Source organism: Arctopsyche grandis, chromosome 6, assembly GCF_051622035.1.
Source record: "Arctopsyche grandis isolate Sample6627 chromosome 6, ASM5162203v2, whole genome shotgun sequence".
NCBI classification, from domain to species: Eukaryota; Metazoa; Arthropoda; class Insecta; order Trichoptera; family Hydropsychidae; genus Arctopsyche; species Arctopsyche grandis.
Genome location: NC_135360.1, coordinates 21,589,246 through 21,608,141, shown reverse-complemented (window position 1 = coordinate 21,608,141; position 18,896 = coordinate 21,589,246). Strand labels below are relative to the sequence as shown.

The window sequence follows — 18,896 nt, the reverse complement described above, 5'->3', positions numbered from 1 at the left end:
TTTAATTCGGTTTCTTTATTTTTTAATACGATTTTTGAAAAGATTGAATTTCATTTGCAAAAGGGTTAATTTCATTTGCAAAATAATTTATTTCATTTACAAAAGGATGAATTTCTTTTGTAAAAATAATAATAGTAAAAAGTAGAGCAGAAATAATAGAAGTGCATGTAAAAAAAAAGCCGAAATAAATACAAGGAAAAAAGCAGAACTATAATAAAAACCAATTATCATTAAGGATTTTATAGATTATTTTTTAAACGGTTCGGGTTATTAGAAGTTACTAATTGTTTTTTTGAAATTAATCTATGTACTATGGAAATCGAGGGAAATTTATAAATATAAACACAATATTATAATACAAAAACATATTTTATTTATTTTTAAATTTTGACTCGTGCTGAAGTAGCCAAGTTTTTACATCAATGCCACAACTGAAACCGCCCAAATGCCCATTCTGAGCGGTGAGTCTGTGACAAGGTACGAGTATTATTATTGGGTTAGCTCCAGCGGCTGATCCCACCGCACGAGCATGATTAACATTACGTCCAAGCTTCACCGCCAGTTCTCCATAAGACATGGTTTCCCCGTAGGCTATCTTTTTCAACTGATTCCAACTTTGCTGAAAATAAGACAGTGAAATCTACAGAGTTCTATTAAGTGTAGGTTTTATAAAATTAGAAAAATACCTGTCGAAAGTCCGTTCCCAAGCATCTCATTGGTATTGTGAAAGATTTTAATTTCCCCGAGAAATATTCTGTCAATTCATTTTCTAGCTGGGTGATAATTTTTGTTGACCCTATCACAATACTAGAGCTAAGTTCCTTTTGTAAGATGTTAAAGGTATTGATAACTTTATCGGGGGATTTTAATTTTATTAAAATATATAAAAAATTATCATCAGCAACGGCTATTAATTTTCCGATAGGAGTCTCGATTTCTGAAGCTTTTATTGTATTTTTGTATATTTCTTCTGTTGTTTCACTAATGTGAAAATTTGATAGGATTTCTGTTAGAGACATTCTTAAACTAAAATGCAAGTAAATATAAAATCATTATTTCGGTAAGATTGTAACGGTAAAATGTCAAATGTAAATATATAGGGTTCAAAACCTACCGAGATTAATAAATTGAGGACAATAACAAACAACGTCACTTTGACAGCGCGCCAACTATATTATTTTTAAAATTTAAGTTTGGTATAAACATAATTATATGTGACCAACCAAAAATATGTAGATTGCAAAGTGCAATAATTGGCCAAGCGATAGTTGTTGGCCACTTGATTGAAATAATACATTAAGGTTCATTGATGCAGAATTAATATGTTGTTATCAGAGTTAGTAGTGAACATGAGCACAATATAGGGTCATAAAATGTACTAAGAAGTATCACAAGGTTTTTAGTTATTAATTTTAAAATCCAAGTAGCTAACAAAAGTAGATTTACCTCTCTCAAAAATATCAAATTATAGAAAATACAAAGAATTCACATTTACTATTTACAACCAGTTATTTAAATAGAGTGAAGCACGCATTTAGAAATAGTGGTGACACTAGTTATTGACCAGCGTATTAAGGTCTGTTCATACCTATCCAGCACGACCCGTATCCTGCAGGTGTCATGCAAGTGCGGATAGTATTCTTTGGTACATTCTATATGGACGCGCATGAATGTGTAAATGCGCATGCGCGAATGGAGTATGAATACGTCCATATACTGTACCAAAGAATACTATCCGAACTTGCATGACACCTGCAGGATACGGGTCGTGCTGGATAGGTATGAACAGACCTTTACAGTTATTTTTCACTTGAATTAAAGTCAATTCACAGCAAAATTAAAATCAATAATTGAAAAGTTTATCTAAATTTTACGTGGGCCAGCTGATGGTGATTCAAAAGCATAACTTCAGTACTCCCCTCACATATACATACATGGTTCAATTTTGATATAGGTGATAGATAAGGTGACACTCTTTCTTCCAAATGATTTAATTTGGTGATTAAAGGCCTATTTAGGAACATAAACTTGGAGTAATTGTGTGTTTTTTTTAAAATAAAAATGCAGTTGTGTTTGAAAAAGAAAATAAAAACAATTGTAATTTTTTATTTGATTTGATATAATGTATTTATTTTTTAAAATGTACAAATCATCCAAACACATAATAGTGCTCTAAGTTCAATAATGAATAGTAAATATAATACTATGACTATGTAACGACCTGCTAAATTTACAGTACAAATATCAAATATTTTTTTGATGGAAAGTATTACAAATACATATTGTACTTAATAAAATATATTTAGTGTTGTTTATAAAAATACTTATTATATTAAAATAAACAACATTCACACACATTGAGTGTAGTGAAATTGTTTACTCTACTTATGTAAATAATCCACAAAAAATGAGTATTTCTACATGTAATATATTATATAAATACGCGTCATTTTCTGGTAATAAATTACAGATATGTAAAAATTATTAACAAAAACGATTTTTTATTTAGGTTGTGAATCATATTGTAAACAAATAAACGGAAAAATGGAGGGAATAACTAATTTGCCAAGTTTTCATTAAATATAAATACAATATTGAATATGAAAATATATACTAATGTAAGTTGATATTTTCATAATAATTATTCATTAATGATAATTTGATAACCTTTTATAAAATTTAACTCTTAATTAGAATGAAGATTTAGACTAGATTCAAATATAGGAATGTTTTAAGACATAATTTTAATTGTGTTTTAAACTTCAGATTTAGTATTCTAAAATGGAACTATTTAAAATAATATATATGTATTTCTTCAATCTACATCTACTATCATAAAGTTTCAATAGAATACTTAGGTACTTATATTCTATGTATCTATAATTTTGTTGGAATTTCTAATAGCAACTAAATATTAGTATTTCATAATATTTGAACTGATTTTAGATAAAAATATATTCCATATTAAGATTTAACTATTATTACAAATAAATAGACAAATCTTAAAAATAGTTGGAAAATCCTTGAGGTTTACCAGGAAATGGCATTTTTCAGATTATTCGATAAAAATAAAGAATTATCCAAAATGATTTCTTATCCATTGTTGTTTATCATTTTTAATTACTAAAGTATTACCTAAAATGTGATATTTAGTATAGTTTTACAAGGCAAGAGTCCTGTTCTACCGTTAACTATGAAAAAATTCACCGAATTTTCTAAAAACCACCACGCTACACTAGAATAAAATTTGTTCATATGTCTAATTACATTAATTTATGATAATTGAATGAATGAGTACTGTATTTTTTTAATATAAGTGCACAATAGTTGGAAGTAAAATTTGTAATATGACCTGGAAATCTCAACATGTATGTACATACATATGTATATATGTATACTTTTCGTTTCATAGACGTGGGATTTGAATTCCTCTTGATGTAATTGAGCACCATTGTTTTATTATATCCTACTTTACTGACAAAAAACCAGGAACCAACATTATTGGAGGTCATAATAAAAAAAAAGTTTTTTTCTTTTGCGTCATAATCAGTTTAGGATAATTTGGCATATTTAAAAAAAAGCATATGGAGAATATTATCATATCATATCAAAAGTCAGTGCAAAACTGGCTTTAATATTAATAGAGGGTTCTATACATAAAAAAAAAGGAATTTGAACAAATAAAAAAAGTGTACCTGCTTCATACAAGTGGACATATATTTTTTATCAATTGATTTCAGGTACACTATTCAAAAAAAGTGTACTTGAAATATAAAAGTGGACATATATTTTTTATTGGTACTTTAGATGCACAAGTATTATGCACATAGGGCTTGGTGCATAGATATTGTATGTCCATTTTTGGATTTGTATCAAATTTTAAGTTTGTAGATGCTGGAATAGTTCAGGTTTTTCCTTTCAAGGTAATTTATTCCAGCATCTACAAATTTAAAATTCGATGCAAATTCAAAAATAGACATACAATATCTGTGCACCAAGCCATCGATATGTATAAAACCTTTCTATAAAAATGATGTCCACTTACATATGTAGTTTTCATACCTTAACTTTCACTACCAATGTTTCTACGCATTTCTATATCTCAATACATACAGATCTATGTAGTATAATTATAAAATTACGTGTTTTATGCACAAAAGTGTACTACAAGAGTGTATGTTTTGTTCTAAGTGTGAAAAAAATATTACAATGACACATTGACAACACTTTACTTTACCTAATTATAATATATATGTATAATATAATTAATAAAATAATATATTACAAAATTTTACAACCACATACATAACATTTGATAAGTTCTACATTTAAAAAATAAATTAACACAAAATAACAGGTACTGTATCAATCTTAAAAAAATTATGCGACACAAGTCTTCTAAACTTCTAGAGTTTAATAATGCAACTTTATTTTACAAAAAAAAATCTTAATGGGCTAAATTATAGTATTGTCGTACTTTAAATTTGTTTAATTACAAAATAATGCGTAAATAAGAAAAAAAATAAAGATAATATCAAATTTTTTGATTGTTCTTACATAACATTATGATTGATAGAAATAAAATACTAAATATATTTTTGACATGGATTTAGTTAATTATTTTAAAATATAAAGAAACATCTACACCTAGCATATGAGTATGATAAATTTTAAATATATATATATATATATATATATATATATATATATATATATATATATATATATATATATATATTTAATAATAAATATCGAATATTAAAAAGGAATGAATAATGTCATTAAAAATCATTTCATATGAGTATTGCAAATATCAAGTTTTTTGCTAATACGATAAAGTTCATAAACAATAGATGCACATTATTAGTTCATATCGTCAAATTAATGATTATATTTTAAAAATAAGATCATCGTTATCAAATATTTAAGATTTTTTTATGGAGGGAATAAAATAATCACAGACTTTTCGAGCAAGATTTAAGTCTACGCATGACTCTAAATAAGACAATTGTATTATTTGTAAGTCTTGTCGTGAGACATTTGCAATTTGTATATCACAAAGCCATACGACCCTGCGTGACGTGATATCATTAAATAAATACCAAAAACTTTCAATAATCTGCCTACCAAACTCTTCATTCTTCACATTGTCGGTATAGATGTATTGTGTATTCCATAAATTCTCCAGTTTTATTTTTAGTGAGATCACAAACATTCTACAACATAATAAAACAATTAAACCCAAAAAAAATTAAATAAAACGAGTGACATATGTATCTAGAAAAATACCTGATTATTATTTCGCAAAGATGCTCTGAATTTCAACTGTTTTTTTGTAACACCAGTAATGTCGATTTCAAAACTAGATTCACTTTTGTCATATGCCACTAGAGTCGCCACTCTATTTGATTTCTTTGAAGTGAAAGGAATAACGTCAGAGTTTCCATCACTTTTTTCAGCATCTGCGTGACAGTCGTCACTCTTTGAATACACTGCGTTAATGGTTTTACAATATGTAAACGTTTTACCTTGTAAACTTCTGAAATAAAAAAAATCAAATAAATACCTGTTTTATGTACCAAAGTAAAAATACGATGTTATATCATTACTAATTTGGATATGATGTGGAATATACTTACACAAACGTTAACAAAAGTGTTTTATCCGGCATGTATTTAGACATTGGGACGTTGTAAGTCATATTGAGAAGTAAAGGATCATTGTGGCATATTTTCCTCGAATCCAACGATTGATTGAAATCCACACCACGTAAAAAAATTGTGATTTGTTCGCATGTTTCTAAAATTTGAACATATTTTTGAAATGGAAAAATATTTATATAATATTTAATAAATAGCACACGTTTTCTGGCTTGATTTTAATATAAATTAATAATAAAAACTACCTTCTACAATATCTCCATCTTGAAGTTCGCTGTGCTCTTTTATTTTAAATGTGTCGCTTATATTAATTTGTCGTTTAATTCGTCTGTCTACTCCGAGAGTTTTATTCTCGGTATTTTCTTCCTTTGTGGTCATACGATGATTCAATTTTTTCCCATGTAATTCAACAGAACTGGCATGGATCTTTGTTACATTAGATGAGAACTTCTTAGCTCCATTTTCGTATAAAAATGTGTGATTGTATTTTGGCAAAGTGTTTTCAGTGTATTCAGGTTCGGCTTCTTCATCTTTTTTAGCATCTTTCTCGATGGGAATAGAAATATTTCTAGCTGGATTTATTGCGACAGTAGGAATTTTTATTTTCGAGGCTTTTTCAATAACTTTTCCATCGGGTAGTACGTTGTTGATTTCCTTTGAGTCTAACACTGGCTTTTCGGTGTCTTTGACTTCGTTTTGATCCATCGGTGGTGGTATCAAGTGGATTTTTTGTGGAATTTTAGCAATCTTCGATAAATCTTGATTATCTTGGAAGTTTACATTATTATTATTTTCATCCACATGACTGGTTTTAGATGGAGCAGAAGAGTAAGTATTGTTTTGAGCTAGTGGTTTAACCGGCGTTTCAATATCTCGGATTACTTCTTTCACTGAATCGTCATTAACAACTTCAAGTACATTAGAAACAACTCCACAGCAGTATATCTGTAAATAAATTATATAAATTTAAAAGTAATATTGAGAAAGTCATGCGTTAGTTAATAAACATAAACATATATTTATGTATTTTTTTTATTTGAAATTATTATAAATATACCTCTTTTTCTGATAAAGTCTTACACACATAATCCTAGCAAGCGTGTGAAATTAAGGAAATAATTATTTTTCGAAAGAAGAAAATAGGATGACTTGATAAATAGATAAGATTATTTAAAAACTTACTTGGCACTCATGAAAAACGATGGCTCCATGTTTACTTTCATCCTGATAGTTTGACGATCCACAGTTACTTGGTCTACCGACAGTATTGACCGTTTTTTCATTGGCAATGTTTCTTTCTACATTACTTTCTGGATCGTTCAGTGAATTAAGTTTCTCAAGATGCATATGTGATAAGTGATGGATTTCTGACTTTTGTTTTTTAGGATTATTGAAATTCTTCTCCGGGACAAATTCTACGACAAAAATAGTTATAATTATTTAGGTAAAATCAGAGTACTTAAATTTAGAAAGCAATCAATTTACCTTGATGATGGAAATTAATGTTATTATTTAAGGGATCTACGGCATTCGTATTACCAACTCCATTTATAGAATGATCTCCAGCAACATCATTATTACGTGGCAGATTGCTTTCAGTTGTTTCAGTTGTTTCTTAAAATACAAATAGAAATTTTACAATATATATATTTAAAAGAGTGAAATTAACGAGCAGTTCCACAGAAATAAAATATATAAAGAGAAATAAAAGTAATTATAAATGTTAATTTTGTTGAATTGATACATCTTTAATATAAATTTTAATTACAAATACATGTTATGCTATACATGGAATCATTTTTGTTGTTTATATGTAAAATCTTATTGTTGGGAGATTAAATAAAAATTAAATTAATTGTGTTTAAAGGTCTGTTTATTTTTTATAAAATTCTTAATTGTAAAAAAAGTGAATGAATGAATTTGGAAGTTTCGATATTGTTGATAAAAAAAATTACCTTTAAAATTGAAAGGTGTTGTTGTTTCCTTGTTTGACCAATTTGTACCTTTGACAATGTACGGTGGTTTTGTCGTTTTGACATTCTAAAAATGATCATGAATCAATTAAAACATGGAAATAAAAACAATGCAATGATTACAATTACATATATAGATAAGTTATAGAAACCTGTTTTTGTGTGATCAAAGAACTTTTGAAATGATCGATGAAATTTGAGATTTCCGTTGTTATGAACAAATGTGTTCCGTCAAATACAATCTTTTGGGCACCATCGTTTTCATAGTGACTTTCATCAGAATTGCTTTTTAAATTATTGAATTGCTTCGAAGTGTAGCCTTCTGAATCCCAGTCAGGTGGCTTTTCTTTATTCTTATACCTCTTGTGGAAGTAATCTTCGTTGAATTGCAAGTTTTCAGTTTTATCGTTTCTTAATCTATCATTAGGCATCAAATTATGAGCATGTCCTCTGTTTTTGTGCTCAACGAAATACAAAGTAGATATAGCAATTAAACTGAAATAAAAACAAATGTTTTTAAAAATGAATTCAATTGGAATACTCATATAAATAAGTCATATGAAATTTAAACATACCAAAACGCCATAATCAGAATGAGTATACCGATAACGATCTGTACAAACTTATTAGAAAAAAGTTCTCTAGATCCACTATGCTTATCTCGAATATGTCTACTATGACAATTAGAACAATTTCTGTTCACACGATCACAACAAATATCTCTAGACCATTCACAGCTGTTTGTCGATGATGGCGACGAGCATTTCTTATCGTCGTCTTCTTTCATTATAGTGATCATAGAAAGAGAACAGTCATTCTTATGCGAATGTCTCTTGTCTTCCGAAGAGTGTTTGAAGATGGGCAAGAATGATTCCTTTCCTTTCTTTTTGTCGCAATTCAACTGTTCGGTGCACAACGCTTTGGAACAATGATCTTTCATCGTTTTATCATCGCCGCAGTGATATACGCTATGATTGTGGTTCATGTGTTCGAATATTTCTTTTGTCAATCTGTGGTGTTTAGCTGTGTAATATTTAACGCAAGCGTTCATTTTGTTGCTGTTGTAAAAGTTGCCATACTTTGACGTGTGCTTTTCTGGACACGTGTGTTTGTTTTTGTTAGATTTTGGATGCTTTTGACAACAGTGTAATGGCCACTGATACGGCAAAGGAATGTTGGCTATGTCACAAAAATGACCGATTGAAACGTTGCCGTCGCTTTTATTTGACTTGCAAGAATTGTTTGTCGACGTTGAAAATCTGGACGCGACTGTAATTTAATAAATAAATAAGTCCTGTGAATTTTTTCTCGTAATACTATGTATAGTTTGATTTTAATACCTGTGCTTGTACTATCTCTGCGTTGTAGTGAACTGAGTTTGCATAATTTTCTATTTATTTTTTCCAATTGATCTATTCTGTTCTCTAAGTGTCCGGTAACTTTACAAAGTTCCTTTACGGCACCGACATTTTCCATGAATATCCTTTCCTAAATAGATTTAAAAGATTAATACTATGATTTTTCAATTGGTTGGTGGTATCTAACGACGTGACAAATTTCATAATGCTATTTTAATAAATAAATACAGTTGGGGATACAATTTGGAATACACACATAAGTTTAAAATACTATGGTCTATTTAAAAGACTTTATAAAGTATAAAATATGTCGGTCTCCGTGAAGGGCCGGAATGTGAAATTACCGAAAACGCAAATATTGGAAGGCAAAGATCGAAAATCGAAAGATCAAAAAAAGGGTGCTTGGTAAACGGTACATACTCACTTAATTTGCGCGAGCAGGATACAACAGGAACAAGAGGAACAGGCTTTTCCTCCCGTATTCTGCGCGCGCACATTAATACGGGAGGAAAAGCCTGTTCCTCTTGTTCCTGTTAAATCCTGCTCGCGTAAATTACGTGAGTGTGTACCGTTTACCATGCACCCTTTTTTTATCTTTCGACTTAAGATCTTTCGATTTTCGATCTTTGCCTTCCGATATTTGCGTTTTCGGTAATTTCACATTCCGGCCCGTGAGGTAGACCCAAAATATGTATGTATATCACATGTAAGTCTCTTATTTATTTGAACTAGCTTGAAAATATGTCAGATGTTTCTATGTTATTCCATATATGTATGTATGTATAATATGTACAATATAATACGTACTTTATTGACAACTAAGAATTTATTGATGGTGTCACCATTTGGAAGCGTTACATCTCCAGCCTCTTTTACAGCTTCTGGTAAGATTTTTTTGACCTCTTGTGCAATTACTCCAGTATCTTTATGAACCACTGAATTTTCATATTCATTAGCTAAACCAGAATGAAGGGCAAATTGCGGATTGTAACTATATCTATAAATCAAAATATTAATTATTAGGTATTTTCTTATTTTATAAGACTACTTTTAATACATTTAGTGTTATGCTTGAATTACCTTACAACCCTAATGTTTTGTACATTTCTCAATTGTTGAGCAGTATCACATTCTTCGATATCTTGCTTAGCTCTAGCATCGCTCGGTTGAACTATATGACCAGTGATTTTTAAATTGCCTGTTGAAAGGAATGAGCATTGAAATTCTATTGATGTTGACATTATTTTAATACAAATTAAATATACTGACCATGAATTACGCATGTTTCATCAGGACGATCGGTGTTTACACCGACTCTGCCAGCGTGAAATATACTGTCAGGGGTAACTCCACGTTGCCAACATAAGTCTACATCAGATTCAAACTGTCCTGGATTCGATGCCTATTAAAATGTAATATTATAGAATAAATTCAAAAGAAAATAATGTAAAATGAGTTATAAAATTTACCCGAACTATGATTCTTTCACTGGCATGACTAGCAACTGGATAATGGCGATCCATCGTGTGAGCGTGAAGTCCTACAACTAATTGAAAATGGCGCTGATCAGGATTGGGTTTTCCCTTTTTACGCATATTATTGCAAGTCGTCTCCGAAAAGTGTAGTCGACCCACCGTTACTTTTGTCACTTGACCGCTTTGCAACTCCAATCTAAAATATCATTCAAAGAACTTAAATATTAGTTGGAAAGTCAATTTATTTACAATTTGTGTACATAAATATAACTTATGATAACTTACAACACTGGATGAAATGGTTTTTTAGATCTATCTGATTGACTCTGTTCTACTTTGATAGTTTGACTCGGTGCTTCGACCTATATGAACAAAAAATTGTCATTAAATATGATTCAAAAGTTTAATTATAATATAAGGCGTGTAAATTTTTATAAACATATATGATAATATAAAATATGTACCTTCACTCCATAGAAATGTAGATGAAAACTGGTGATTTTTTTGAATCCATCAGCAGTCTTAACAAATTGTGCATCTCCGCGTAGTTGCGCATGACATGTTACTTGAAAGTGATTCTTTTTCTGACATACAAATGCTTCGTCTGAATTTGAAAAATTGAAACCTTTGTCAGCATCTACTCGGTAGTGTGGTGGTGGTCTGAAATAATAAAAAAAAATTATAATTTTCTCAAAGGTAGTAGAAAGTTTTTATTTATACTTGAAAATTAATTAATAGGTGGGTGGGGAAAATACATATTAGGAATAGCCAACTAAGAAAAATCAAAAAAGACTTACAAATGTTTTAATGTTTGATCGCACAGTGTGTGCCAAGCTGTTTGTTGGAACGGTTGAAATCTTATACACTGGTAAGCAGGATCGGAGTTTGGATCTGAGGAATCGCTTGGAGAGCCGGATGGAGGAGGTAGAACTCCTCCAAGTGTGACCAAGACGTGAGGAGCTGGCTGATGACTACGAGGAGCTTGTGGTTGCACCGTCACCCCAGAAGTGGGTGATAAAGCTAATAAAAATCAGAAATAGTTATTATAAGAAATTTTAAGTAAGTAAATATTGTAAATAAAATTTTGTAAGTTTGGTATTGAAATTACCTGGTTCACATTTGACATGAGGTACCATATCTTGGGAAAGTTTCCTCTTTTTGGACGGTGCTACTGTTTGCAAATTTGTGTAAACTTGTCCCATGTTTGGATCAGAACACTCAACGGGACTTTCCATACCCATCTGACCATTGCCAACAAGTTGGTGGTTGATTAATGGCGACACCATAGCAGGACTGTCAATTCCATTGCTGAGATCTACTCGAATGTGTCCAAACTCTTGCCTGTTAATTAATCTGTTTTGAACAAGTTCATCGTGCATAGCCAAGTCTTGAGTTTTGAGCAAGTGTCTTCCTGGCGCTTGGATTTCCAACAAATTCTGTTGGCTCGGATCCAGGTGATGAATCTGGATGAACCCATCATTTATCAATGAGCCGTGCAGAAGGTTGTGATGAACGAGCGGACTCGGTTTCAATTCGGTGTATATTTGCTGTTGATTGTTCGGAGAGTTGGTGTTCATTGAATTTTGCGAGGGAGATATAGGAATGGGATATTTGTTATCCTGACTGGTCGCCACTATCATGGTGTGATGAAGGTGTGGGTTTTGTGTCTGCGCCTGTGACATATTTTGAAATTCAAGCTGAGTTGGCTGTTGCCCAACAACGGTGGACAACTGAGAGGATTGAGTGTCGGCCGGACTGTATGGATGTTCTGATCCGGAATCTGGAGGACTTTCAGGTAAATGGTGTCTAAAATTTGAATGAAATTATTTACAATATCTTATTTTTAGATTAAATTTTGTATGTGGGGTGAGAAATGGTACCCAGGAGTGGCTGTAGTTCTATGTACAACATGTTGCTGTCCATCCGTAGCAGCCAATGTAGCGGCAAAGTATCCTGCAGGACCTCCAGCATCACTATTGATGAAGTCTTCTAATTGACTAAAATCTATGGCTTCATTGTCTATCCCACCGACAAAGTCAGAACGACCTGGAAGAAAATATATGCAAACATAAGTTTAGAATAAATATATTTTTTTAATATGAACACTGTATTTCATCGTCATTCATTAATCATATCAATAATATTGATATTATTATATACTAGTGTTGCGCCCGTTAATTTTAACGGGTGGTTTCGGAAAGGAATAGATACACGAATTAAAATAAAGTTATTTATAGGCGCGCGCACGTATTAATAGTAAAAAGTTGAGAGCGCGCATTACACGCTCGATATACGATCCAACCCGTTCACCCGTTCGAAATGAATAATGAATGTGTGTGTGTGTGTCTTCGTGGATGTGTGGATATGTGTACGCTCCCGCCCAGCGCATCTAACGCTGACGTCACCCGTTCCAAGTCAGGAGCTGAATATCGGGAGCACATTTTCGACGCTCAGGTCCCCACTTCCCTGCTACTCCACGTCTCCTCGACACGATCGGTCGTCACACGCATAGCTTATACTCCTGGTATTTTAAAATTTGTTTATTTTTTAAATCTCCATACTTGTCGACGCATCCGCCACATATGTACATACATACCCACAAACATACATCACGTCCGTTTTTATATATATTATAGATTATATAAACAAGCATTATATTACTGCAGATTTTTTTTGGAATTAAAATATGTAAGTGATTTATAATAACATTACAATTGAAAACCAACATTGATAAAATTCGCGAAGGATAATTTAAATCTATTTAAATATATTATACATATGTACATATATGAAATTTTCAACATGTAATTTAAAACTAGCATCGGCTTATTTACTTTTTTTTTATTATTTTTTTTGTTTTTGGGGACGTATGTAACATATGAACATATAAATGTTCCAAAGTTGATGTAAATATTCAGAAAATAACGCGTTATAATATTTGAAATCTGGAATATGTGAATCATGGTGCTTCTTAAAGCTTAATCATATCTGAAAAACGCTACATCAAAGCTGGCAAGTTTATAACTTCATCGTGATGCATAACGTAATGCAAGTAAATAAAAATTACAAAATAGCATATATTTTAACCCGAGACATCTTTTACCGTGACATTGATTAACAGTTGTCTAAATTCTTACGAATTTGCGTGTCTTAAGCGTCGATCGATTTCGCAGAGTGCACTGTGATGGCGTAGCTGCAATGCGGAATTTTGCTATCTAATAGAATCAACGCGTGTGATATTTGCCGATTTAATAAAATCACAATATGTACATAGTATTATTAAAGCGAAATCCACTCCTTTACACAAATGTGAAATTTAAAATCATATCTACATACATACATATGTATGTATGTATAGGTACATGCATACACATGCTAAGTAGATAAAACAGAGTATTTTGTCAATTGGTCACTTTGCCGGGGATAAACATGTGAAAGTAGACAGTAATCAGCTTCCTGGTGTGATTTGAAAATAACGATGATGTATCTTTTTTTAATTTTCATCTCCAGGAACTATCAATCAGCGTTAATGTTGTCAATTTTGTATTAGATAACATGACAAGAGTTGCAAAATATATTATCGAGTTCATTTTAGAAAGTTTCATGCCGTAAATTGAGGCAATTAAGCGTGTAATAATGTAGGCATATGAAATATTCGGAGGGCTTGAGTTAAAGTTCAAACAAAAGGGTGGAAAAAGGTAAATTTGCGTTTGGTTTCAAATATTTACTAGCATTGAGTGTATCATATGACGTGTTGATTTTAATTTGTCGGAAATTCTCCCCTGTGTATGAATAAGTGTGTGAATTTGATTCGATTGAAATGAAAAATGTTAGGATGATATTTGCAGCAATGACATAAACGAAGAAATAATATTATTTTATGGCGCTAAAAAGATAAAAACTGAAGTTCTCAGGTCATACAACCAAGACTCGACCTTCACATGTGACGTATGTAGAAATGCGTTAGCACAATTATCGTCGAATTTTTCTATGAAACTATCCGTATATTTTGCGATATGTACATACATACATTCAATATGCGACATGTGTGATTTTAGCATTTTCAAATTTCGTTATATGTATGTATGTATGTATTCTGTTTGTCAAAAATTGAACGTGTGCGTTACACAAGAGTGGTATTGGCTTTGCTCATCTGTGTGTGCCTGAGATTTAACGCCGATTTGAATCACTCAACATTTGATTTGATAAAATTATCATACACGAAAAGTGTTATTAAATTTTAGATTCTCTTTCTATGCCTCATAATTTGTTTCTATGCAAAATGCCTTATCCCTTAAGAATTGTATTTCAATGAATCGCTCTTCTATGTAGGCTATTATATACATACATATGTACATCAAAGTTAAATGGCGTTTCCAATTTATTTATATCCAAGATATCTCCTTCGGATAATATGCTGTTATATTTTTTTCCATTGAAATTTTTGGCGTGACTTTTAAAACAGGGACTATGTAGGTATAGACCTTTTTGAATTATAATAATCTGTCTTGAAGTGACGAGTATAATTTTTCACTTTTGTGCTAACAGAAATATCCTAAGTAGTCTACCTTTCTTAACAGCATCTTGTTTGACTACAAAACTTAATCTTCTGAATGATTTGTCGAGCAATCGACCGAGAATGCAACATTTAAAGGCCTCGTTATATGTTTCCGCACGCTCCGTACTGTTTTATTCTGAGGGAATCGTTCAATGAACCGAGTCCCTTGCCATATTTGTACTCGAGTAGTTTTGTATAAATATGTATGTGTTATTTTAAAAAAAAATCAGAATGATGTTTTTTATACAGAATATTCTTAGTGGAAATTCGACAAATGGTTGAAGAGACTCGTATATTAAAAAAAAGTTTTGTCTTCGACGGAACGCCTATACATAACAATTCTCCAGTATCATGAAGGGAACATAATTGAGACAGTGAGTACGTGTAAGCGAACGACGCGGCGGACCATACCATAAAAATCCACTACCACTACCACTACCTCAGTTAGGGCCGATTCCGTGTGAATAATATATCAATATGGACATCAATTTGAATTTATTGTAATTGAATTGTTGATGTTTTTAAATTTCTGGTAAATATTTTAGAAGACTAGCCTAGTCACTATATTCGAATGACGGTACGCTACTACATAGACTGAAGAATATTTCACGATATTTGAAACACGCTCGCGAGCATATACTAAAAAAGAACTGAGTTTGAATTGTGATGGTATTTTCAATTTAAAATAATCCAATTTTCAAACTAAGTATATTTTGACGATACGTTCGCGAGCGTGTTTCATATAAGCGATTAAAATAAATTCGAAGATTACACGACATTGAATGCCCGGTTTAAACCAGTGTACGTTTCATATCGGCAAATCTGCACAATCGACATATTCAAAACACTGACCCATAGTTACAATGCTACGCATCTGGTATTCGGTTCAGAAGAACTAGCGGTCTCTTATCAACTGTTGTGGCGCACTGTGTTCGATCTAACCCCCTAAAGCCCGACACTTCAAAACAGCACGGCGCCAAAATTTAGCAAATTGACGAAAAAAAGGAAAATATTTAGCATAAACGTTACATAAATGAGCGAATCTCCCGTATAACGGCGAGATGTTATGTTCAGTTACGTTGAAAATCGTTCACCTTGAAACCCGCTGAAAACGAAACTAATTGTGCACACGCGTTTAATAATAAATAGAAGAGCAATATGTTCATATAGAAACAAAACAAAATGAAAAAAAATATGTACATAATTATGTTCGAGCGTAAAAGTGAAATTACGTATCGTGCGATAGTAGAAACTGCGCGGTGTGTTCACTTTCTTAGCGCGGTCAACGAGCGACTAATTCGCTTTTATTATTATTTATTTATAATATACCACCTAGTTGGATATAATTGTATGTGTGTCTGTGTGTGTGTGTGTGTGTGTGTGTGTGTGTGTGTGTGTGTGTGTGTGTGTGTGTGTGTGTGTGTGTGTGTGTGTGTGTGTGTGTGTGTGTGTGTGTGTGTGTGTGTGTGTGTGTGTGTGTGTGTGTGTGTGTGTGTGTGTGTGTGTGTGTGTGTGTGTGTGTGTGTGTGTGTGTGTGTGTGTGTGTGTGTGTGTGTGTGTGTGTGTGTGTGTGTGTGTGTGTGTGTGTGTGTGTGTGTGTGTGTGTGTGTGTGTGTGTGTGTGTGTGTGTGTGTGTGTGTGTGTGTGTGTGTGTGTGTGTGTGTGTGTGTGTGTGTGTGTGTGTGTGTGTGTGTGTGTGTGTGTGTGTGTGTGTGTGTGTGTGTGTGTGTGTGTGTGTGTGTGTGTGTGTGTGTGTGTGTGTGTGTGTGTGTGTGTGTGTGTGTGTGTGTGTGTGTGTGTGTGTGTGTGTGTGTGTGTGTGTGTGTGTCGTCTTATCCACCACTTCAGCCGGCTCCGTAGGTTAACGGGGCAAAACGGCATTTTATCTGTAAATTTCATCGACCGAAACGACACGCGTACAATAATTATAAAATAAATTAATTTTAATAGAAAAAAAGTGTAACTATTTCGCGCTCGTATTGATTTATTAGTTTGCGGTTAATAAACGCGTGAATTAAACATGTGCATATTTTAAAACCGAAGAAATTATGGATAAGATTATATGTATTTCACCGTGGAATTATATGTATATGTTGACTATATGAGAATTATAATGTGAGATTTAAGAACAGAAAACTTGCAATACGAAAAAAATGATATAACGAAATAAAAAGGTGTGATCGAAATATTGTAAAGACAATTATATTATTACAACATAAAAATATTACGGCCAATATGTATGATAAAGTGGTTATTTTAGTAATAATCGGTTGATGTGATTAATTAGATTAGGAAGAGAGTTAGGTCAGTTTTAAAATTTGGAAAATGCGTGTACACAAGTAATGAAAACTAGATACAAATCAGTCAAAAGCTCAAGGGTGAATTTTTTCACGATCATAAAACTTCATGTATTTCTTTATATATGTTACAGTGAAAGCATATTTCAAGTGAAAATATATTTTCACCAATTCAAGCAGTGAAAATGTATCAAACAACTAATTTACAACGTTTAACTCTATAAATTTAACCCTAACAACCCAATCTTAAATGAATAAGGCCAACCCTTACTTAACCTAACCTATCCTAATCCTTAAATAATACCAACCCTAACAATCTAATCTTAAATGAATAAAACCAACCCTTAAAATATAACTGGTTATGATTTAACTGAAACGTCAGTGAAAATAGTTTTTCACTGGGACATATACATATATTATGTATTATGTAAGTCTTAACTCTTAAAGAATGACAAAGATACATACGTTATCATTATATGTAGATGCTTAGTCGTTTATGACGATTTGATCTAATGAAAAAACTCAATTTTAAATTGCGGTTAAGGACAATATTTTATATGGAGAACTTATAAAAATTACTATTTGAAACTGAAGCTAAAAATTTACAAATATGTATGTATTCATGGCACGGTTTATATGAAGTTAAGAGTTAAATCTTATTTGTTTTACGTTCCCTAAAACCAATAGGGAATTTCGTCAAAATATATACTGTATATGAATTTCATATTATGAAAAAATCTCGAGTTCGAATTTTCGCATAATTGACAAAACTTCATCTATTGATTAAAAACAAAGTGAAACTATGTTAAACCTTGTAAAAATTGAGAGTTAATTCAATTTTATATTGAAAATCAAAATCCACTGTATCATTTGATATAAATTATCTGAATTTAGTTTCAGGAATGTGACTGACTGTATTTAATATAAAAGAAAATATATTGTACAAAATATTTGGATGGTAAGTATTATGTATTTGATTTTCACACGCAGCTCCAAAAGGTTAAATATATGTACATATAATATGAGAAATTTGTGACAACGTACCAAACAATTGACAAAAAATCCATTGTATGCACATTTTACGATATAAAAAATATATTTTGTACGATCTCCGAGCTATGGAATAAATAATAATGACACACCCGTAAACATATTTGAATGTATGTACATACATACATACATGTAAACTTATATTTGAAAAAAAAATTGATTAGGTATTTAATATTCAGAACACATTCAATTTGACCGAATTATTTAAATAAGATTTAATTGGAGATATTTATCACATGTGGAGATTAGCATAATATTATTTTGACGACACAGATACAACCAGCAGAGTAGACTAGTGGTTAGCATATAATGCTTTGAACAGAGTGGTCACGGGTTCAAATTCCACTGGTTTCTGCTGGCCAGACCTTAGATTTGTGACTCTACGTCGACCGATTTCTATTAGAGTTTGCCAATATAACTCATTTTCATTGAAACGGTTCCAACAAATTGGCAAACATACACATTTTCTTGCAAATCTCGAGTTTTCAGTACCTAATCTCGAATTTACAAATTTGACCATATACA

At 31.5% G+C, this 18,896-nt stretch overlaps 2 protein-coding genes across 4 annotated transcripts in view; both read right to left on the bottom strand.

Annotated features, from left to right (window-relative positions):
* Window positions 1-353: 353 nt before the first annotated feature.
* On the bottom strand, window positions 354-1,214 carry agt (O-6-alkylguanine-DNA alkyltransferase). The gene is made up of 3 exons (XM_077433625.1): window positions 1,115-1,214; window positions 687-1,026; window positions 354-619 (listed from the first exon to the last, which is right to left on the bottom strand). Exons 2-3 carry the CDS (start codon window positions 1,017-1,019, stop codon window positions 371-373), a joined length of 582 nt encoding a protein of 193 aa, XP_077289751.1. The 5' UTR covers window positions 1,020-1,026; window positions 1,115-1,214; the 3' UTR covers window positions 354-370.
* A 3,723-nt stretch (window positions 1,215-4,937) lies between these two features.
* The window catches only part of LOC143913889 (uncharacterized), a 43,452-nt gene continuing 29,493 nt past the window's right edge, over window positions 4,938-18,896 (bottom strand). For 2 of the 3 annotated variants that reach the window (XM_077433935.1, XM_077433934.1), the window contains 19 exons: window positions 12,347-12,512; window positions 11,575-12,272; window positions 11,264-11,486; window positions 10,931-11,126; window positions 10,752-10,828; window positions 10,461-10,662; window positions 10,261-10,393; window positions 10,072-10,189; window positions 9,799-9,988; window positions 8,974-9,121; window positions 8,209-8,902; window positions 7,786-8,128; window positions 7,616-7,700; window positions 7,146-7,274; window positions 6,843-7,075; window positions 5,906-6,605; window positions 5,640-5,799; window positions 5,290-5,539; window positions 4,938-5,216 (listed from right to left, as the gene is read on the bottom strand). In XM_077433935.1, the coding sequence (XP_077290061.1) occupies window positions 5,136-5,216; window positions 5,290-5,539; window positions 5,640-5,799; window positions 5,906-6,605; window positions 6,843-7,075; window positions 7,146-7,274; window positions 7,616-7,700; window positions 7,786-8,128; window positions 8,209-8,902; window positions 8,974-9,121; window positions 9,799-9,988; window positions 10,072-10,189; window positions 10,261-10,393; window positions 10,461-10,662; window positions 10,752-10,828; window positions 10,931-11,126; window positions 11,264-11,486; window positions 11,575-12,272; window positions 12,347-12,512 (4,826 nt within the window). In that variant the 3' untranslated portion in view covers window positions 4,938-5,135. The remainder of the gene's footprint in view (window positions 5,217-5,289; window positions 5,540-5,639; window positions 5,800-5,905; window positions 6,606-6,842; window positions 7,076-7,145; window positions 7,275-7,615; window positions 7,701-7,785; window positions 8,129-8,208; window positions 8,903-8,973; window positions 9,122-9,798; window positions 9,989-10,071; window positions 10,190-10,260; window positions 10,394-10,460; window positions 10,663-10,751; window positions 10,829-10,930; window positions 11,127-11,263; window positions 11,487-11,574; window positions 12,273-12,346; window positions 12,513-18,896) is intronic. The other variant, XM_077433936.1, reaches the window with a different exon arrangement.

What these genes read in the sequence shown, in the direction of transcription:
- agt (XM_077433625.1), bottom strand. Translation starts at nt 1,019, where the DNA reads ATGTCTCTAACAGAAATCCTATCAAATTTTCACATTAGTGAAACAACA. An exon ending in TGGGAACGGACTTTCGACAG is followed by an intron (nt 620 to 686) that starts GTATTTTTCTAA and finishes TCTTATTTTCAG; the next exon opens with CAAAGTTGGAATCAGTTGAA.